This window comes from Podarcis raffonei, chromosome 6 (genome assembly GCF_027172205.1).
Source record: "Podarcis raffonei isolate rPodRaf1 chromosome 6, rPodRaf1.pri, whole genome shotgun sequence".
NCBI lineage: Eukaryota > Metazoa > Chordata > Lepidosauria > Squamata > Lacertidae > Podarcis > Podarcis raffonei.
In genome coordinates this window covers 33,082,703-33,099,260 of record NC_070607.1, presented here as the reverse complement: position 1 = coordinate 33,099,260, position 16,558 = coordinate 33,082,703, and the positions used below count along the sequence as shown (strand labels likewise).

The 16,558-nt window shown below is 49.3% G+C and overlaps 1 protein-coding gene across 1 annotated transcript; it reads right to left on the bottom strand.

The window, feature by feature from the left end:
• Positions 1 to 826: 826 nt before the first annotated feature.
• LOC128415120 (uncharacterized) lies at positions 827 to 15,375 on the bottom strand. Its single transcript, XM_053390985.1, has 4 exons — positions 15,345 to 15,375; positions 4,534 to 6,099; positions 2,559 to 4,386; positions 827 to 1,154 (listed from the first exon to the last, which is right to left on the bottom strand). The coding sequence occupies exons 1-4, from the start codon at positions 15,373 to 15,375 to the stop codon at positions 827 to 829; spliced, it is 3,753 nt and encodes a 1,250-aa protein (XP_053246960.1).
• Between the last annotated feature and the right edge of the window lie 1,183 nt (positions 15,376 to 16,558).

Here is a 16,558-nt window from a genome sequence, read left to right as displayed (position 1 = left end):
TCCTATTTTCTATGGTATAGAAGTCATCAATAGGAATTCCATGTAGCATCAGACCTGGGCGCTTTGCATAAGGCGGTATATGCATACACAGCCAACAGTTGGAGAGGTTCAGCATTGTGGCGAACTGGGACATATCTCTGACATAAGTATTACTTTTCCACATCTTATGATAATCCTCTCCCCTAGATGTCTTATTTAGCAACCCTGTCCCCTTATGTCCCCGCTTGTCGGCCATTGCATTTCCTTCTACTACTGATAATATGAGAGTGACTAAGAGGATCATCAAGGGGATGGAAGGACTAGGCCTTTGCCTTCCGCAGAGCCTGTGACGCTCATGCCAGCAAAAATACAGGAGCATCCAAATAAACAGGGCAGTAGATATTACTCCTATCCACCACCCCCAATCTGTCCATGGTTCCTCCCACCATAAGTCAGCCATGATAGGGATCGGGAGCGGGATTAGGTTGTCCAGGGACCTCGGGCCGATCCAAATGACGGGGAAGTGGATGCGCCCAGGCGTCAAACCCTATAGTGTGGACGTAGAAACCGGGAGTGCCAGATGGGTGATTATAGCTTCGGTGAGTTGGTGAAAGGCGCAAACCCCAGGAGGACGGGAGCCAAGGGGGATGGGCTACCACACATCCACACGAATAGACAGCTGCGTTTAGGCGGCAAATGCTAGGCGTCAGAATTCCCACCGGGGCACCCTCGCACCAAACAATACACACTAGAGTCCTCTCGGGGACCTCGGAATTGTCAGGCGGTCGGGTCTGACTAACTGGAACGTTGGGGGCGCTGCCGGCGGGCGTCCCTCCCATCCAATTCTTCAGCCGTGCGTAGAAGTGTCAGCGTCCGGAGTGACACCAGCAGGGCGGTCGTCTGGCGGTCTCCTGGAGATGGTCAGCCTCAGTGGATTCGTAGGATTTGGCGTAGCTGACCAGTCAGACGCAACTCTCTTCACTCGGGTGTGGTGGACCCACGGGGTGATGCCAGTGACTTTGACAGCGGTGGGTGTGGACAGCAGGACAGTGTGGGGGCCCTTCCAACACGGTTGTAGAGGTGTCTGGGCCCAGTCTTTGATCCACACCTCGTCACCCGGCTCGAACTGGTGCAGGGGTTCAGTCAGAGCACACGGGGTGCGCTCGTGGGTCCACCTATTAAGAGAAAGAAGGACTCGGGAGAGTGACTGTACATAGTTATCAAGCTGTACATCTCGAGTGATGTGAGGAGTCAGTAACCTAACATAAGGGACTGGTCTTCCAAACATTATTTCAAAGGGTGATAAGTGGGTACGCTTTTGGGGTAGGCTTCTGACCCGTAATAAAGCAAGGGGTAACATTGATACCCAGTTTGAACCTGTTTCCTGGGTTAGCTTGGACAACTGATTTTTCAAAGTCCTGTTCATTCTCTCTACCTTTCCTGAGCTCTGAGGTCTATAGGCAGTGTGCAATTTCCAATTGATTTGCAGAACTTTGGCTAGTTCCTGCAACACCGCATGAACAAACGCTGGGCCATTATCAGAGCCAATAGTTCTGGGCAGGCCATAACGGGGTATGATCTCCCTTAGGAGACACCTTGAGACTTCAGAGGATCGCTCAGTTTTAGTGGGCCATGCCTCAACCCATCCAGTATAGGTGCACACCGCCACCAGCAAGTAACGGTGCAGTCCACAACGAGGTAATTCAGTAAAGTCCACAACAAGATCTTCCATGGGTGCAGTTCCAATATGTTGGACTCCCGGGGGAGCCAAAGGTCCTGTTCTGGGGTTGTTCTTTTGACATAGCAGGCACTTCCTGGAAATCTGGGCTGCCAGTTGATAAAGGTGGGCTATATAGAAGCACTGCCTTAGCTGCCTGGTCGTGGCATCTGGTCCCATGTGGGTGGACTCATGATATCTTTGAATTATCTGCCGGGACAGGGACTCTGGAATCCACATTCTGTCATCATGAGTAAGGTACCATCCTTCTTTGGACATAGTCAGTTCCTGGGCATCTGCGGTGTCCCTTTCCTTCTTGGTGTATATTGGCTTATCAGCGGTATTCAAGATCCTCTCAGGGACCAGTGCTCCAATAACTGATGTGGGAGCTGGTTCCCGGGCTGCTTCCTTGGCCACTCTGTCTGCTAGTCGATTTCCTCTGGCCACTTCCCCTGGTCCGGTTGTGTGTCCATAACAGTGTACCACTGCTACTGCCTCAGGTTCCCATACTGCATCCAGGAGGTCCAATAAGGCTTGTGGGTGGGCCACCTGATTTCCTCTGGAGGTAAGCAAACCTCTTTCCTTCCACAAGGCTCCATGGGCATGTAAAGTCAGAAATGCATACTTAGAATCAGTATAAATGTTTATCTTCTGTCCCTTTGCCAGGTTCAAGGCTCTGGTGATTGCAACTAGTTCTGCTAGCTGGGCCGATGTTCCAGGTGGGAGTGCCTTTGCTTCGATCACCTGGTCTTCCAAGGCTACCACTGCATAGCCTGCTTTTCGCTGTCCAGCTTCAACAAAGCTGCTGCCATCCACAAACCATGAAGGCCAGTGGGGGTTTGCTTCATCTTTGAGGTCAGGCCTGCTAGAATACACTTCGTCCATAACCTCAATGCAATCGTGCATTGGCTCCTCACCTTCTCCTACCGGCAACAGGGTAGCTGGGTTGAGGGCGGTGGTAACCTGGAACTTCAAACGCGGATGCAGCAATAACATCTGACACTTTCTCATCTTTGCTTGGGAGAGGAAATAGGTACCCTTCATATCAAGCAGAGCTGGGACTGCATGCGGGGTCACACAAACAGTGTCTTGGCCAAAAGTGAATTTGTCTGCTTTGCTTAGTAAAGTGGCGACTGCCACAACTGCTCTCATGCAGGGCGGTAAACCTTGTTCAGTAGGCGTCAGGCGCTCAGACAGGTATGCCACGGGCTGCTGCCAGCTTCCCAATTTCTGACACAACACTCCCTTTGCTGTTCCCTGGTCCTCATCCACAAACAGGGAGAACGGCTTCTCGGGATTTGGAATGCCTAGCGCTGGTGCCTGCTGTAATGCCCTTTTTAGGTTCTTAAAGGCCTGCTGTTGTTCTTCTCCCCACACAAAGGGGTCCTTCTCAGTTCCTCTGGTTGATTCATGCAGAGGCTTGGCAATTGTGCTGTAATCTGGTATCCATATTCTGCAGAACCCTGCTGATCCCAGAAAGCCACGGAGTTCCCTGCGGTTCTTTGGCTCTGGAATCTGAATAATAGCTTGCTTCCTTTCCTCCCTCAGGGTTCGCCGCTGATGAGATATATCAAATCCAAGGTATTTCACAGTGGGCTGACATATTTGGGCCTTTTTCTTAGATACTCGGTATCCTGCCTCGGCTAAGTGATTCAGCAAGTCTTTGGTGGCTTCCATACACGTGTGCTCGTCTGAACACGCTAGAAGAAGGTCATCCGCGTACTGCAACAAAATCCTGCGTGGGTTGGTGGGGAAGCTGGATAGGTCCGAGGCCAATGCAACCCCAAAAAGGGTTGGTGAATTCTTGAAGCCTTGCGGGAGTCTTGTCCACGTATATTGCACCCTGGTGCCTGTTCCTGGATCTGTCCATTGAAATGCAAACAGGGGCTGGCTCTCCTCCGCTAGGCGGCAGCAAAAGAATGCATCCTTCAAGTCCAGCACAGTGAAGTAACGTGCGGTGGGAGGTATTAGACTCAACAGCGTGTAAGGATTGGGCACATTGGGGTGGAGGGTTTCCACGGCCTGGTTAACCAATCGAAGGTCTTGGACAGGACGGTACCCGCCATCTTCCTTCTTTACTGGCAAGAGTGGGGTATTCCATTGAGATTGGCACGGTCTTAAAATGCCATGGCGAAGTAACCGCTCTAAATGGACCCATACTCCTTCTGCAGCTCGCCGGGGGATTGGGTACTGGTTTACTGCCACGGGGTTAGCAAATGGCTTGGGCTTGACTATTATAGGTGGGATGTTCTTTGCCATTCCTGGAGGATTGCCTTCAGCCCATACCGCAGGGTTCACTTGTTCCAGAATACTGGCGGGGATGGGTCCCTCCTCTTCTTTTACCACCATCAAGCGCCAATGTTCCCTCAAGGGTACCTCTAGGGAAAACTCTCCTGCTGGCCCTGTAGTCATTGTTACTTCGCCTGTCGGTTGGAAGGAGATCTGGGCTTGCAATTTTGAAAGCAGGTCTCGGCCCAATAATGGGATGGGGCACTCTGGTATGTACAAAAACTTATGTTGGACCACTTGGCCACCCAGGCGGCAGACAACAGATTGTAGAAATGGGGCCTTTTGTGACTTGCCTGTAGCTCCTATTATGCTAATTGTTTGCTTGGTAGGCTTGGACACTGGTATGGGCAAGACAGAATGAGCGGCCCCTGTATCAACCATGAAGGGGATGGTTCGGTTCCCTGTTTGTATTTTGACCATGGGCTCACGGGAACCTAAATCAGCTGGGCCCGGTCGGTCCTAATATTCTTCTTCTTCCCTCAGGCTCATGGCACCGGGCTGCCCTTGGGCTGGGGGGTACCAGGGAGGTCCTTGTCCACGTCCTCTACCCCTGCTGGTATTTGCCGACGTCCAAGGCCTCAGTTCCTGTCCGGGTCCCACAGGAATGGAGCCTGGGACTCGTTCTCCTCGACCTCTTCCCCCTGAGTGAGCCTGTGGGCATTCTCTTTTCCAGTGCCCTTCCTGCCGGCAGATGGCGCACTGGTTCCTTCCCAGGCGACCTCGCCCTCCTCCCCGGGCACTTCCTCTTTCTTGGGGAATGGGTGTGGTGCTCTGCAGCGCCATTAGCTTTTTAGCCTGATACTTCTCCTTTTTCTTTTGGGCCTCCTCTTCCCTTTGATTGTAAGTGGTCTGAGCTATTTCCAACATCCACTCAAGGGGGTGCCCCATGAACCCGTCGTGTTTCTGGATTTTTCGTCGGACATCGGCCGCCGCCTGAGCTACAAAGGCAGCTTTTATGATAGGGGCGTTGGCAGCCTCATCTGGGTCCACAGGAGTATACTGGCGGTAAGCTTCCTTCAGGCGTTCTAAATATGCTCCTGGGGCCTCTTCACTCCCCTGCACTACCTCTCTGACCTTCACAAAGTTAGTGGGTTTCCTTGCTGCCCGCCTCATACCAATTAATACATGCTGGCGGTAGGTAGCGAGGGTATTCTGGCCGTCAGTAGTCTGATAATCCCAATTCGGTGTGTTTTCAGGATACCTTGCTGTAATGTCTGCCTCCTGCATTTCCTGCGCTCTCATATGTGCTCGAGCCTCAGTATGGACTCGCCTAGTCTCTTCTGTAGTTAGCAGCGCATCCATCAAATACTGCACATCATCAAAAGTGGGATTATAAGTCTTAAAAATCCCTTCAAACAACTTTATGATTTTCGCTGGGTTTTCCTCAAAAGAAGGGTTTTGATTCCTCCAATTGCAAACATCTGCACTTGAGAAGGGTATATGCTGGACCGTGTAGGTCCGTGCTGCTGCTTCCCCATTCGGTCCCGGAGGCCCTGGGGGGTCATACACTCGGCGCAGGGGGGCTATTTTCGCTGCTAACTCCTCTTCCTCTTTCCTTGCTTCATGCTTTTTGGCTCCCTCCCATGCCCTCATTAAATGCTTCTGTTTCTTCCTCGTCTGTCCTGGCTTACATGTGGCTACTTCCAGTAGGTGTGGCGCCACATCTACCTCGCTCTTCCATGGTTCAATCTCCCTTCTCACCCTCTCGTCATCTTTCTCTGTCCATTTCCCTCCTTGTTTCACTCGTTTTCCCAGCCTCTCTCTGAACTTCTCCTCATCTTCTTCCTCCTCCTCCTCCTCCTTCTCTTCGTCTTCCCCTGGCTTTCCTTCTCCTCCCGCTCCTCCCGTGGGTTGTGGGGCTGGTTCAGGGAGTCCTGGAGCCGGATCGGCTGGCACTGGGGGTGCGGTTGGTGGGACATACGGGGGAGGGGGTCTTAAAATGTCCTCTCCCTCTCCTTCAGGGTCCTGCAAGACTGGGGGCTTTGACTTGGTTACAGCACACACTCTGGCTTCCTGCCCAAAAGTTGCGCGGCAGCTCTTCAGCCATGGGGGGTTCTTTTCCACATTGTTCTTCCAGGTGGCAATATAAGGGATTTGGTCTGGATGGACGCTGACTATGTTTCACCACAAGGGGTTTATCAATTGCAAATCAAAGGTCCCCTCCGAGGGCCAATTTGTTCCTTGGGTGGGCCAATCTACTTCACAGAGTGTTCTAAGGCGCTCCCTTTTCAACTTAAAGCCCCAATCGTCATTCTTCGTGGCTGCTTTCCAATTGCTCAAGAAACACTGCAAAGGGGTACATTTGCTGCCCCCAGACCCCATTTTCCAGATACTCCGCTCCTAACCGGGCTTAAAATCCTTTCACACTCCAACCACTACAGGCTGTGACTTAGCGAACTCGCGTTGCTAAGAAATGCACAGCCCTGCAATCGCTCGGCCAAGGGGACGCTAAGCCCCGGCCCACACTTGACAATTCAACCACTGGAGTATCTGGCACACAACACACAAAACACAGATCCCTTCCCCTTCCCCTGTTTGTCCTCCTTCCGGCGTCAGCCTGCTGCTGACAGCCAGACCCTCCCTGGCGGCACTTTACTGCTCACTGCCAGGCGAAGCTGATCGGGCTTCGTCCCTTGCCCTCTCCCTTAGGGCTTACCTGCACTCCTGTGGACCCCTCTTTCGGCCGTCCTCTTTTCTCTCTCGACTGGATGTCTCGGCTCAGTCACGGCGTGGCGATCTCCCCCCACGAACTGGCAGGGTGGCGCCTGGAGGTCGCGAGCACCTGTCCTGGGTTGCTCACCTCAGTCGAGTCTGGCCCCTCGGCTGGAAGTGGGGACCTCTTCCCGGCCAACGCACCAAATAAAGCCTTACTTTGGAATTACCCAGAGGTCCGGCGGTCCGCCACTCCCGTGCCAGAAGGGAAAAAACAGTTCCAGAGACTTCTTGGTCAGAGAAAAGAGATTTATTGAAAAGACAGCATGCTGGGGCAACCAGCAGAATCACTTCTGAAAAACTGGCTGCGTCAAAGTGCACATCAGCAGACACTCTTATAGGTAGAAAACACCCTTCCTTTCTTAAACTCCCCCAAAAACTTTCTCCAATCAACTGGCAAGCTTTCAACTTATTCCTTATATGGCATATAGGTGTTTAGCTAGCTAAGCCCCCCTCCCTCCCTTGTTTGTGTGTTCTTCTCTTGCGTTACTGCAATAGGAAGCTGCAATAGGAAGCGGCCCCCTCGCTCTGTCTGACCACATACGGTAAATAGATGCGGTTTCTGCTTAGCTGGCAAGCACAGGAAATGGGTCTTGCTGCTGTTTGCTAGCAACTGCAAAGCAAGATTAAGAGAGGATTTTACTGAATTTACTTCAGGAATTTACTTCAGGTACAGGGTCCAGGGATTACTGATAGCAACCCAACCCCTACACCTCTCCCTTCACATAGGTGGTCAGGAAACCAGGCAAGCAAATATGAGCAGTATTTGCCAAAGTTTATTTAGTCCACAAACATTATGTAAATGATTATATTATTTTCTGCCTGATTTTTGATGTGTCTCTTCCATTTAAACATATGGAAATGAACTGTGTTATTAATGCCATTAGTTTTGGCTCTGGCAGATGACATGACAAACAAGGTACATAGGTTTTAGCAGAAGCCGAACTGCAGCAGAATTAAAAGAGTGCTGGTTGATATGAGCACATGATGGGAAGGGAATCACTGCTGCCTCCCTACACCCCTGTCAGAAACCCAGGAGAAGTACTGCCAGTCACTGTATACTGCACAATACTGAGTAAAATGGATTAAGGGTCTAACTTCGTAAAGGCAGCTTCCCATGTTCCCCTATAGATGACATTTCATGCATCTGATGAAATGTGCCTGGCCTATGAAAACTTATAACACTATAAATATGTCTTAAAATTCCACAACAGTCCTTTTTAAATAGAAGAAGAAGAAAAAGAAGGTAAGATGTGCCTCACGTTATAGTGTTGTTGGTAGCAGGTGAATTCACCTTCTTCCAGGCTGTTTTATGAACATGTAATTCAGAGAAGGCTGGCTGCCTTCATGAATATTTCTGTGAGGTTTGGCTGAGTTTCAAGTGATACAAGGCCAGGCACCAAGTGAGAAGATTTATGGTTTCCAGGAGTAAGTAAGCAAACCTTGCTGCTTTCAGCTGACTCTTATTTTGAGGACTTTCGGTTCCAAACCCTATCAAAACAAAGCTTAGGGGGACAGTTTTCACCGCTGCAAAAACAACAAAAACCCATAATCCAACCTACAGGATGCAAAGCTTGGGCAAAATAATGAATAAAATAAAATGTGCCACAGAACACACAGGGCTGAATTAGCAGGGATTTACACAGCTCTAATTATTATCATTGCACTGCAGGCTAATGATTATTTTAACAGAACAGATCGTATGAAATATGCAGAAATATTGTGCATGTGAGGGTCCATTACAAAGAATACAAAATAATATTTGCTTCAGGAATAATATCAATGCATTAGCATCCAACTAGAATGAAGAGAGAGATACAGATAACTGCATAAAATAGGGAATAATATGGTTCCTGGAAGAAAAACTGGCTAATGTTTTTTGGTTTTGTTTTTTCCCCTTGTGCTGTCAACAACAGGACAGATTCCCCCCCCCCCCGTTGTTCTTACTGCAAGCAGGCCCCAATTAGAGTCAACAAGGCAGTGCCGGAATAAATGCTTTTAGCTTTCACAGTCCAAAAAGGCAGTGGACCTTTTCGCATGCTTTGAATCTCACCTATAGGGCACATGTCAAACGCTAAAATGCCTCCATTAAGGTGGGAGATATGTGCATGTGAACACACATAATTTAAAGCCTTGAATAAAAATCCTATCCAAAAGTACCCCCAGTATCTGCAGCTCACTACATTATTGTTACTGTCTTTTGGGGCAGGTCCCTTAATTTTGAAACCACTGCTTTCAACTTAAATACATTCTCACCTCCATTTTCACAATCTGCATGGCCCTGTGTTGTTCATCTAATCTGCATTGCAAAAGAGTGCAAAAACAATTGTTTTCCAAATTCCCTTTCTGTATACAAATGATCCATCAATATTCTTAGTTAAAATGTTCAATTTTTACAGTTGTGGTAGCTTTCTTAATTGAGCAGGCATGAGATATATCTAACTTGTTCAGCAAATAATATATCACTATCTGTCTCTTGCTATATATGTTTATACTGCTACTGAAATTGGCATATAATTGTAGGATAGCAATACATTTATATTGATGCTCTTATTGTAGCACCATTTTTTCCATGATCTACAGCACCTTGTTATTTTTCTGTGAATGCAAATAAATAAATATAATGAAATCTGAGCTAGTGGACTCATTACTGTATATCTTGGAAGCTATAAGAATGGGAAGACTGGAAGATGCCTATAACCTAACATTTTCAGGGAGATACATTTGCACAGTAAGGAGTCAGAACAGGTTGAAATGTGCCAACCTTTGTTGGTATCTCCAAAATCACAGAAAGTATTGTACTATAGGCTAGAGCACCAAACAAGGGGAGCCATCTTAAGTGAAAGAATGTGAGATCATTAGGAAACAGCAGCTCTATGAATGTCAGATCTAAAAATTTGGAGTCTGCTGATAGGAGAGGTATGGAGGTTCCAGGCCTTTCATTTTTAGGAAAGCGTGTTCTCACTAAAGGAGAGCACGTGTTGCGGATGGGGCCTAGCAAGACACCCTGTAGTTGCCAGGCAGGATAAGATAGAGAGGCCTGGCAAGGATTGGCTGTTTGAGTTGCTGGGATAAAATTGATGTTGCCAATTTGGGGGTGGGAACAGGTTATTTAAACAAGGTTCACAGCAAGCTGCTTTCTCTTTCAATGTGGGAACCGGATCACATGGAGCACTTGGACTGTCTGGAGGACAGTGATGCAATCTTCTCATTGTCTGGTTACATTTCTTTATTTCTTTATTTCCCCTTTCTTTTAATCCTCTCTAGTCCCTTAAATAATTTAATTCCCCCCTTTTCCTGTTCGATTTCCTACCCCACCTCTTACCCTGCCCTGTGGGAAGATTCTCCCTTTATCTGTGGCTTGCCTTTCCCAATAGGGAGAGAGCCCCCGTTAGGGGCTTTCTTTCGCAAAAAGGTTTCCCCCATTTCTCCTGTTGTAAATTGTGGGGCTAGTTAGGGCTTTTCCCAGCTTAGCTGGAATCACTTTCGTTTATAGCACCCCCGAAGGCTGGCCTTATTTGAGTGTGTGCAGCGCTGTTGGCCAAATTTTAATCTAGCCTTGGGCGGGAGCACTATTTTGAGTTCCTTTAATATTGCTATGAGACTAAGATTCTCAAGAGCAGAGGCAGGGAGTCCTATTTGGCCTGCACATAACTTCCAAGCCTAAGTCTGCTACAGGTAGCAGTTAATTGTTAAGTCTCTGACCTCTCTATAAGAATGTACCGGCTTGCAGGCTCAGTTGCTGCTAATGTATATCTGAGGCAGACAGTGCGGCAGAGGCTCTCTGTGCCTCCAATGACTATGAGCACTCTGTATATGCTCTTGAACTATGCTGTTTCTGAACAAGTTTATTTTCGTTAAGTTTGTTTTGCCCTGATAGTGGCGACTGCCATTTTAGAGACGAGCCATTGTGGGTTAGTGGCTAAAGTGTAGGACTAGGACCTGGAGACAGGGTTCATATCCCCCTCTTAGCCATTGTTATAACAAAACAAAACAAACTGCTCCTTTTGGGCTATTCTCTTGCTGGGTAGTTCGGCCCATTTGTGATAAAAGAACTTTGGGTTTCTTGAAGGGGTGCTTCCCTCTAAAAGGGCAAGCAGGGGTACCTGGACAAGCTGTGGGCTACCTCAACTCTGCTATTTCACTGGAAACATTTATGCCTGGCCTAGCACGTGATCCTAGGGCTTTGCCCTAGAATTCGATGGCCTGGAAGCGTTTCCGGCCTGAATAGTGTCCCCATGTGGTCCATGAAGCATTGGTTTCATCGGTTCCTTACATTGTTTAGTTTTCGCGGACTATGACAGGGCTTTTGCAGATGCCTCAAGAGCTTGCCTCTCCTGCAGGGGATGACTTGCGGACAGCCAGGTGCCTTCTTCCAGAAGGAAGCATTTTTGAAGGCTGCAATCCAGGAGGAGGGCAAAGAGGAGCAGGGATGATGATTCAGACATCACCTTGGACCTCTACAGGGGTCAGGGTGAGGCTGTCCTGGGTCTTTAGGGATCATCCTGGATAGCTCAGCTGGTCAGCGCATAGTGCCGGTAATGCCTAGGTTGCAGGATTGGTCCCTATATGGGACAGCTGCATGCTCCCCCATTGCTCTACCTGGACACTTAGGTCCAGTGTCGAAGGCCTTTTGGTGGTTCCCTCACTGCGAGGGATGTAACAGGCGCCACGTTTGCAATATGCAAGCGGGAGAAAGCACCTTTGCGTGCCCGCATTGCAGTTTGCTCTGTGCGTTGCAGGGCACAGCACTGCATGGGCTGCATTTGCATTGCATTGTGTGAGAGATTTGCATTTGCATTGCACGGAGGTTGTGTGCATTGTACGGAGGGTGTGTGTGCATTGCACAGAGTGTGTAGTTGCATTGCACGGAGTGTGTTGTTGCATTGCACAGAGTGTGTGGGTGTGGGCGCATTGCACGGAGTGTGTAGTTGCATTGCACAGAGTGTGTAGTTGCATTGCACAGAGTGTGTGTGCATTGCACGGAGGGTGTAGTTGCATTGCACAGAGTGTGTTTTTTGCATTGCACAGAGTGTGTGTGCATTGCACGGAGTGTGTAGTTGCATTGAATGGAAGGTGTGCAGTGCACAGAGTGTGTTGTTGCATTGCACAGAGTGTGTGGGTATGGGCGCATTGCACAGAGTGTGTAGTTGCATTGCACAGAGTGTGTGTGCATTGCACGGAGGGTGTAGTTGCATTGCACAGGGTGTGTTTTTTGCATTGCACAGAGTGTGTGTGCATTGCACGGAGTGTGTAGTTGCATTGAATGGAGGGTGTGCAGTGCACAGAGTGTGTAGTTGCATTGCACAGTGGGTGTGGGCGCATTGCATGGAGTGTGTAGTTGCATTGCACGGAGTGTGTAGTTGCATTGAACGGAGTGTGTAGTTCCACTGCACGGAGCGTGTAGTTGCATTGCATGGAGGGTAGTTGCACTGCACAGTGTGCATTTTTGCATTGCACGGAGTGTGTAGTTGCATTGAACGGAGTGTGTAGTTGTGTTGCATGGAGTGTGTAGTTGCATTGCACAGAGTGTGTGTCTGAAAAGGAAGCTGGCTCGGCGGCAGCTTTGTCGGGACTTCTTTAGGGGTTCTGGCCAGTGTCGGCCCTGTAAATTTACGTATTATGATGGCAGCACAAGATGCCCCCTGCCCAAGCGGGGGCTGGAAGCTGGCAAGCAATAGCTCAATACCTTTTGCCCATATTCCCATTTTATTTAGGGATCCAGATGGATATCGTTTGCTAAACATACCACTTGCCTATGGAGAAGCTGTCTGCCTTGAAGGAAGTTATTTTGTAATACTTCCTCTGTAGCAAGTGATGCTTCATCAGATCCGATCTTGCTGGGTCACTTAATTAATCTTGCATGCAGAGTGATTGCCCCAGGCCGCCCCTTCCCTTTCCACTAGGCCAGGCGGCCTGAGGTCCCCTTCCCTTTCTCATACATGCAATGGGATCTCACGCAATGGTTGCAATTCCTAAATGTATGCAATAGTAGTTGGCCATGGCAGGATACCTGGAACTTGCACAGGGATTTTCAGGTTCATGCTGATGCTGGATCTTTGCCCTTTGGTTTTTTATTTCAGGGGCTGCTGGTGTGCAAAGCCATGGCCTCAAGCCCGGTATGGTGAGGCAATCATGTGACCTAACTTTTCTTGAGTTTTCCCCATTGTAGTAGCAGTTCACATGTGGCCCGAGGAGTTCAGCGAACATCAGATCTGCTTTTGGTCTGATAACCAGGTAGTGGTGAGCGTCTTGGCAAAACAGTCCTCACGCTCCAGCAGAGTCTCCGCCCCTCCGCTCACGCTTTTGAGCTGCGCCGCTTAAGGTTTAATATTGTGCTTTCTGCTCTCCTGATTACGGGATCCTCTAATGATGTCACTGACACTCTATCCCATTTTCAGATGGAGCGCTTCGGATCCTGGGCTCCAGACACTCAGCTACTGCCAGACTTTTCCAGACCACCTGTGGAATTTTGACAACAATTAGTAATTACAGAGAGCAGCAGCTTCCATTTCCCCTTCTGCTTTTAGCTCTTATGAGAAGGCCTGGATGGATTTCTTAGCCTTAAGCTGGCAGTCCTTGGCCATTCAGATGAACTGGCCCCCATCCTCTGAGCAGATCCTGCAGTATTTGGTCCACCTGCTGCAGATTGGGCATGCTGTTATAACTATAAGAATTCAGTCCGCTGCAATGTCTTGTTATACTGAAGCTTTATTTTTCAGAGACCCTTGTATAAAGTTTGTAGTGCACAGGGCCTTGGAAGGTTGGAATAGGCTCCAACCTCATAGGACAGTGGGCAGGAAGTCGGTCAATTTTACCTATGCAGTATCTGCAACAAGTTAAAGCTTATCTGCTGGTAAAAGATCAAGGCGAGACTCCTTTCAGTATTCCATTGCATTTTGGTGCACTGAGGGTTGGGGAAATGGTTGTTGGAGCCAGCATGGGGCTGAGAGTCTGGAGGCTTATTGCTTCAGGACTTTTCCTTATCTGCTTTGGAGCTTGTCGTTAGAGTTGGGAACTCTAAAACAGTCTTAGTGGGCAGGAGTGCCACAATCAGGCTTCCCTTACAGGTGAGGAGGGCCCTTGCCCGGTTATGGATAACAGAATATTTGGCTTTATTCCCTGGGGGCTGGCCTGCTCCTGGTGCATGAAAATGGGTTCCTGTTAGCCAGGCATCAATGTGCTTACGTTGTGCACCAGTTATTACGGCCTGCGGCTTGCTTACCGCTGAACATGCCTCATTCCTTACGATTAGGTGCTGCTGCAAAGGCTGCACACTGGGGGCCTGTCAGTAGACAGGATTGTGAATACGGGTCATTGGAAGTCTGGCGCTGACAAGGGTTATATCAGGAAGTGTCACAATGATGTCTGTGCTGATGCTTGTCTGTTGTTTCCTTTTTTCATAGGAGCAGCTGTGCGCATTTGGGCCACAGCATTGTACACTTGGCTGGCAAGCGCGCTGACGAGTCTGGACTGGGGCGCCATCTCAGTCTTCCTGCCCATGTGAACATATACTGGATGTCCAGATGGGGAATGCTTTGGGAGGAGATCCTTCCTTTGGTGCGGTCAAGTGTGACCTGTGCAGGTCCTCCCGCAGTGCTGGTGGTACAGCTAGGCGAGAATGATTTGCCGTCTTCCTCCAGCATAAGTTTGCATTCCTGCATGCAAGAGGGCTTGGTTCGAGTTGATGGCAGCTCTCCCTGGACTCAAAATAATTTAAGGCATTGGTTCAAGGTGATCTGGAGGGGAGGTTGGAGCACCTGTCCCCTCCAATGTGCAAAGATATTCCATTAAAGGAATCCAAGGATTTGCCATGCTTTTGTCAACCCCTTTCGAGGGGTAGGGCCACGCAAGAGTCCCTGGGAGCATTTGGGGTGAGCTTGAGTCTGATCCTGGTTCATTGCTCCCCAACGATGTTTGCTTGTACTGACGATATGGTGGGGCCCAGTCGTCAGTGCTGCCCTGCTGAGGTCAGGTGCAGCTAGTTGGGAACCAATGCCTAGACAAACTACCACCGAGCAGGCCAGAAAGCATGTTAATATGGCAGTGGAAAATAAAATAAAATAAAATAAATAAAGTAAATAAAATAAAATAACAAATAAAATAAAATAGGTCCTTGCTTTAGGTGGCTCTGTGATATTGCACCATGCTGTTTTCTTCAAGGCTGTTGCCCTCTTTAGGGCAGATGGGGTGCATCTTTCCCCTATGGGGTACAACACCTGGCTGGATGCGGTTGCTTTGGGATTCATTGCTCCCCCACAATGTTTGCTTGTACTGACGATATGGTGGGGCCCAGTCGTCAGTGCTGCCCTGCTGAGGTCAGGTGCAGCTAGTCGGGAACCAATGCCTGCTTGTACTGACGATATGGTGGGGCCCAGTCGTCAGTGCTGCCCTGCTGAGGTCAGGTGCAGCTAGTCGGGAACCAATGCCTGCTGGTACTGACGATATGGTGGGGCCCAGTCGTCAGTGCTGCCCTGCTGAGGTCAGGTGCAGCTAGTCGGGAACCAATGCCTAGACAAACTACCACCGAAGAGGCCGGAAAGCATGTTAATAAGGCAGGGGAAAATAAAATAAAATAAAAAATAATAAAGTAAATAAAATAGGTCCTTGCTTCAGGTGGTTCCGTGATTTTGCACCCTGTGATTACCTTCAAGGCTGCTGCCCCCTTTAGGGTGCATCTTTCCCCTATAGGGAACGACACCTGGTTGGCTACGGTTGCTTTGGGATTGAAGGAAGGGTTGCATTTGTGAGTGGTTTGGCGGTGAGCTAAGGCTCTGTGGCGGTTAGGCATTGGTTTAAATTGGTTGGTGGAGGGGTATGGATTGGCTGTGCCTGCCCCTCCAATGCTGCTGCTGCTGCACGGGAATTCCGTTAAAGGAATTCAGGGGCTTACCATTCTTTCGTCCAAACCCCTGGAATCGGGTGCGGGCCGCGTAAGCCCCTGGGAGCATGCGGGGAGAAGCTGAGGGTCTGTGTCGCAGCTCCAGTTATCCCTGATCTTGTTCCTCCACACTGGCTTTCGCTGGAATCCGGGAGTCAGTGCTGTCCCCCAAGGCGGGGGGGACAGATAGTCATAACCAATGCCTAAGCAACCACTCACAATTTGTATGTTTAATAAAGTTGTGGCCAAAATTATGCCAAAAACCTTAAACAAAAATTTATGAGTGATGTGTGAGTTATTGGGGTAGGGGTGTTTTGGGGGACCTCAGCACGCAAAGCGTGTTCTCACTAAAGGAGAGCACGTGTTGCGGATGGGGCCTAGCAAGACACCCTGTAGTTGCCAGGCAGGATAAGATAGAGAGGCCTGGCAAGGATTGGCTGTTTGAGTTGCTGGGATAAAATTGATGTTGCCAATTTGGGGGTGGGAACAGGTTATTTAAACAAGGTTCACAGCAAGCTGCTTTCTCTTTCAATGTGGGAACCGGATCACCCGCCCGCCCTCCCTTTTGGGCTTCTGCTTTGACCTTGCTATGCCTGTCATGGGGTCGTCCGCCTTGGTGCGGGGGCCTGGTAGGAATTTTTCCTTTTGGCTGATTAGTGTGTGCCATTTGGTTTTTGCCTACTGCGTAGCAAATCGTCACAACTTGTAAGGTTGGCGGTTAGGCATTGGTTTAAATTGGTTGGTGGAGGGGTATGGATTGGCTGTGCCTGCCCCTCCAATGCTGCTGCTGCTGCACGGGAATTCCGTTAAAGGAATTCAGGGGCTTACCATTCTTTCGTCCAAACCCCTGGAATCGGGTGCGGGCCGCGTAAGCCCCTGGGAGCATGCGGGGAGAAGCTGAGGGTCTGTGTCGCAGCTCCAGTTATCCCTGATCTTGTTCCTCCACACTGGCTTTCGCTGGAATCCGGGAGTCAGTGCTG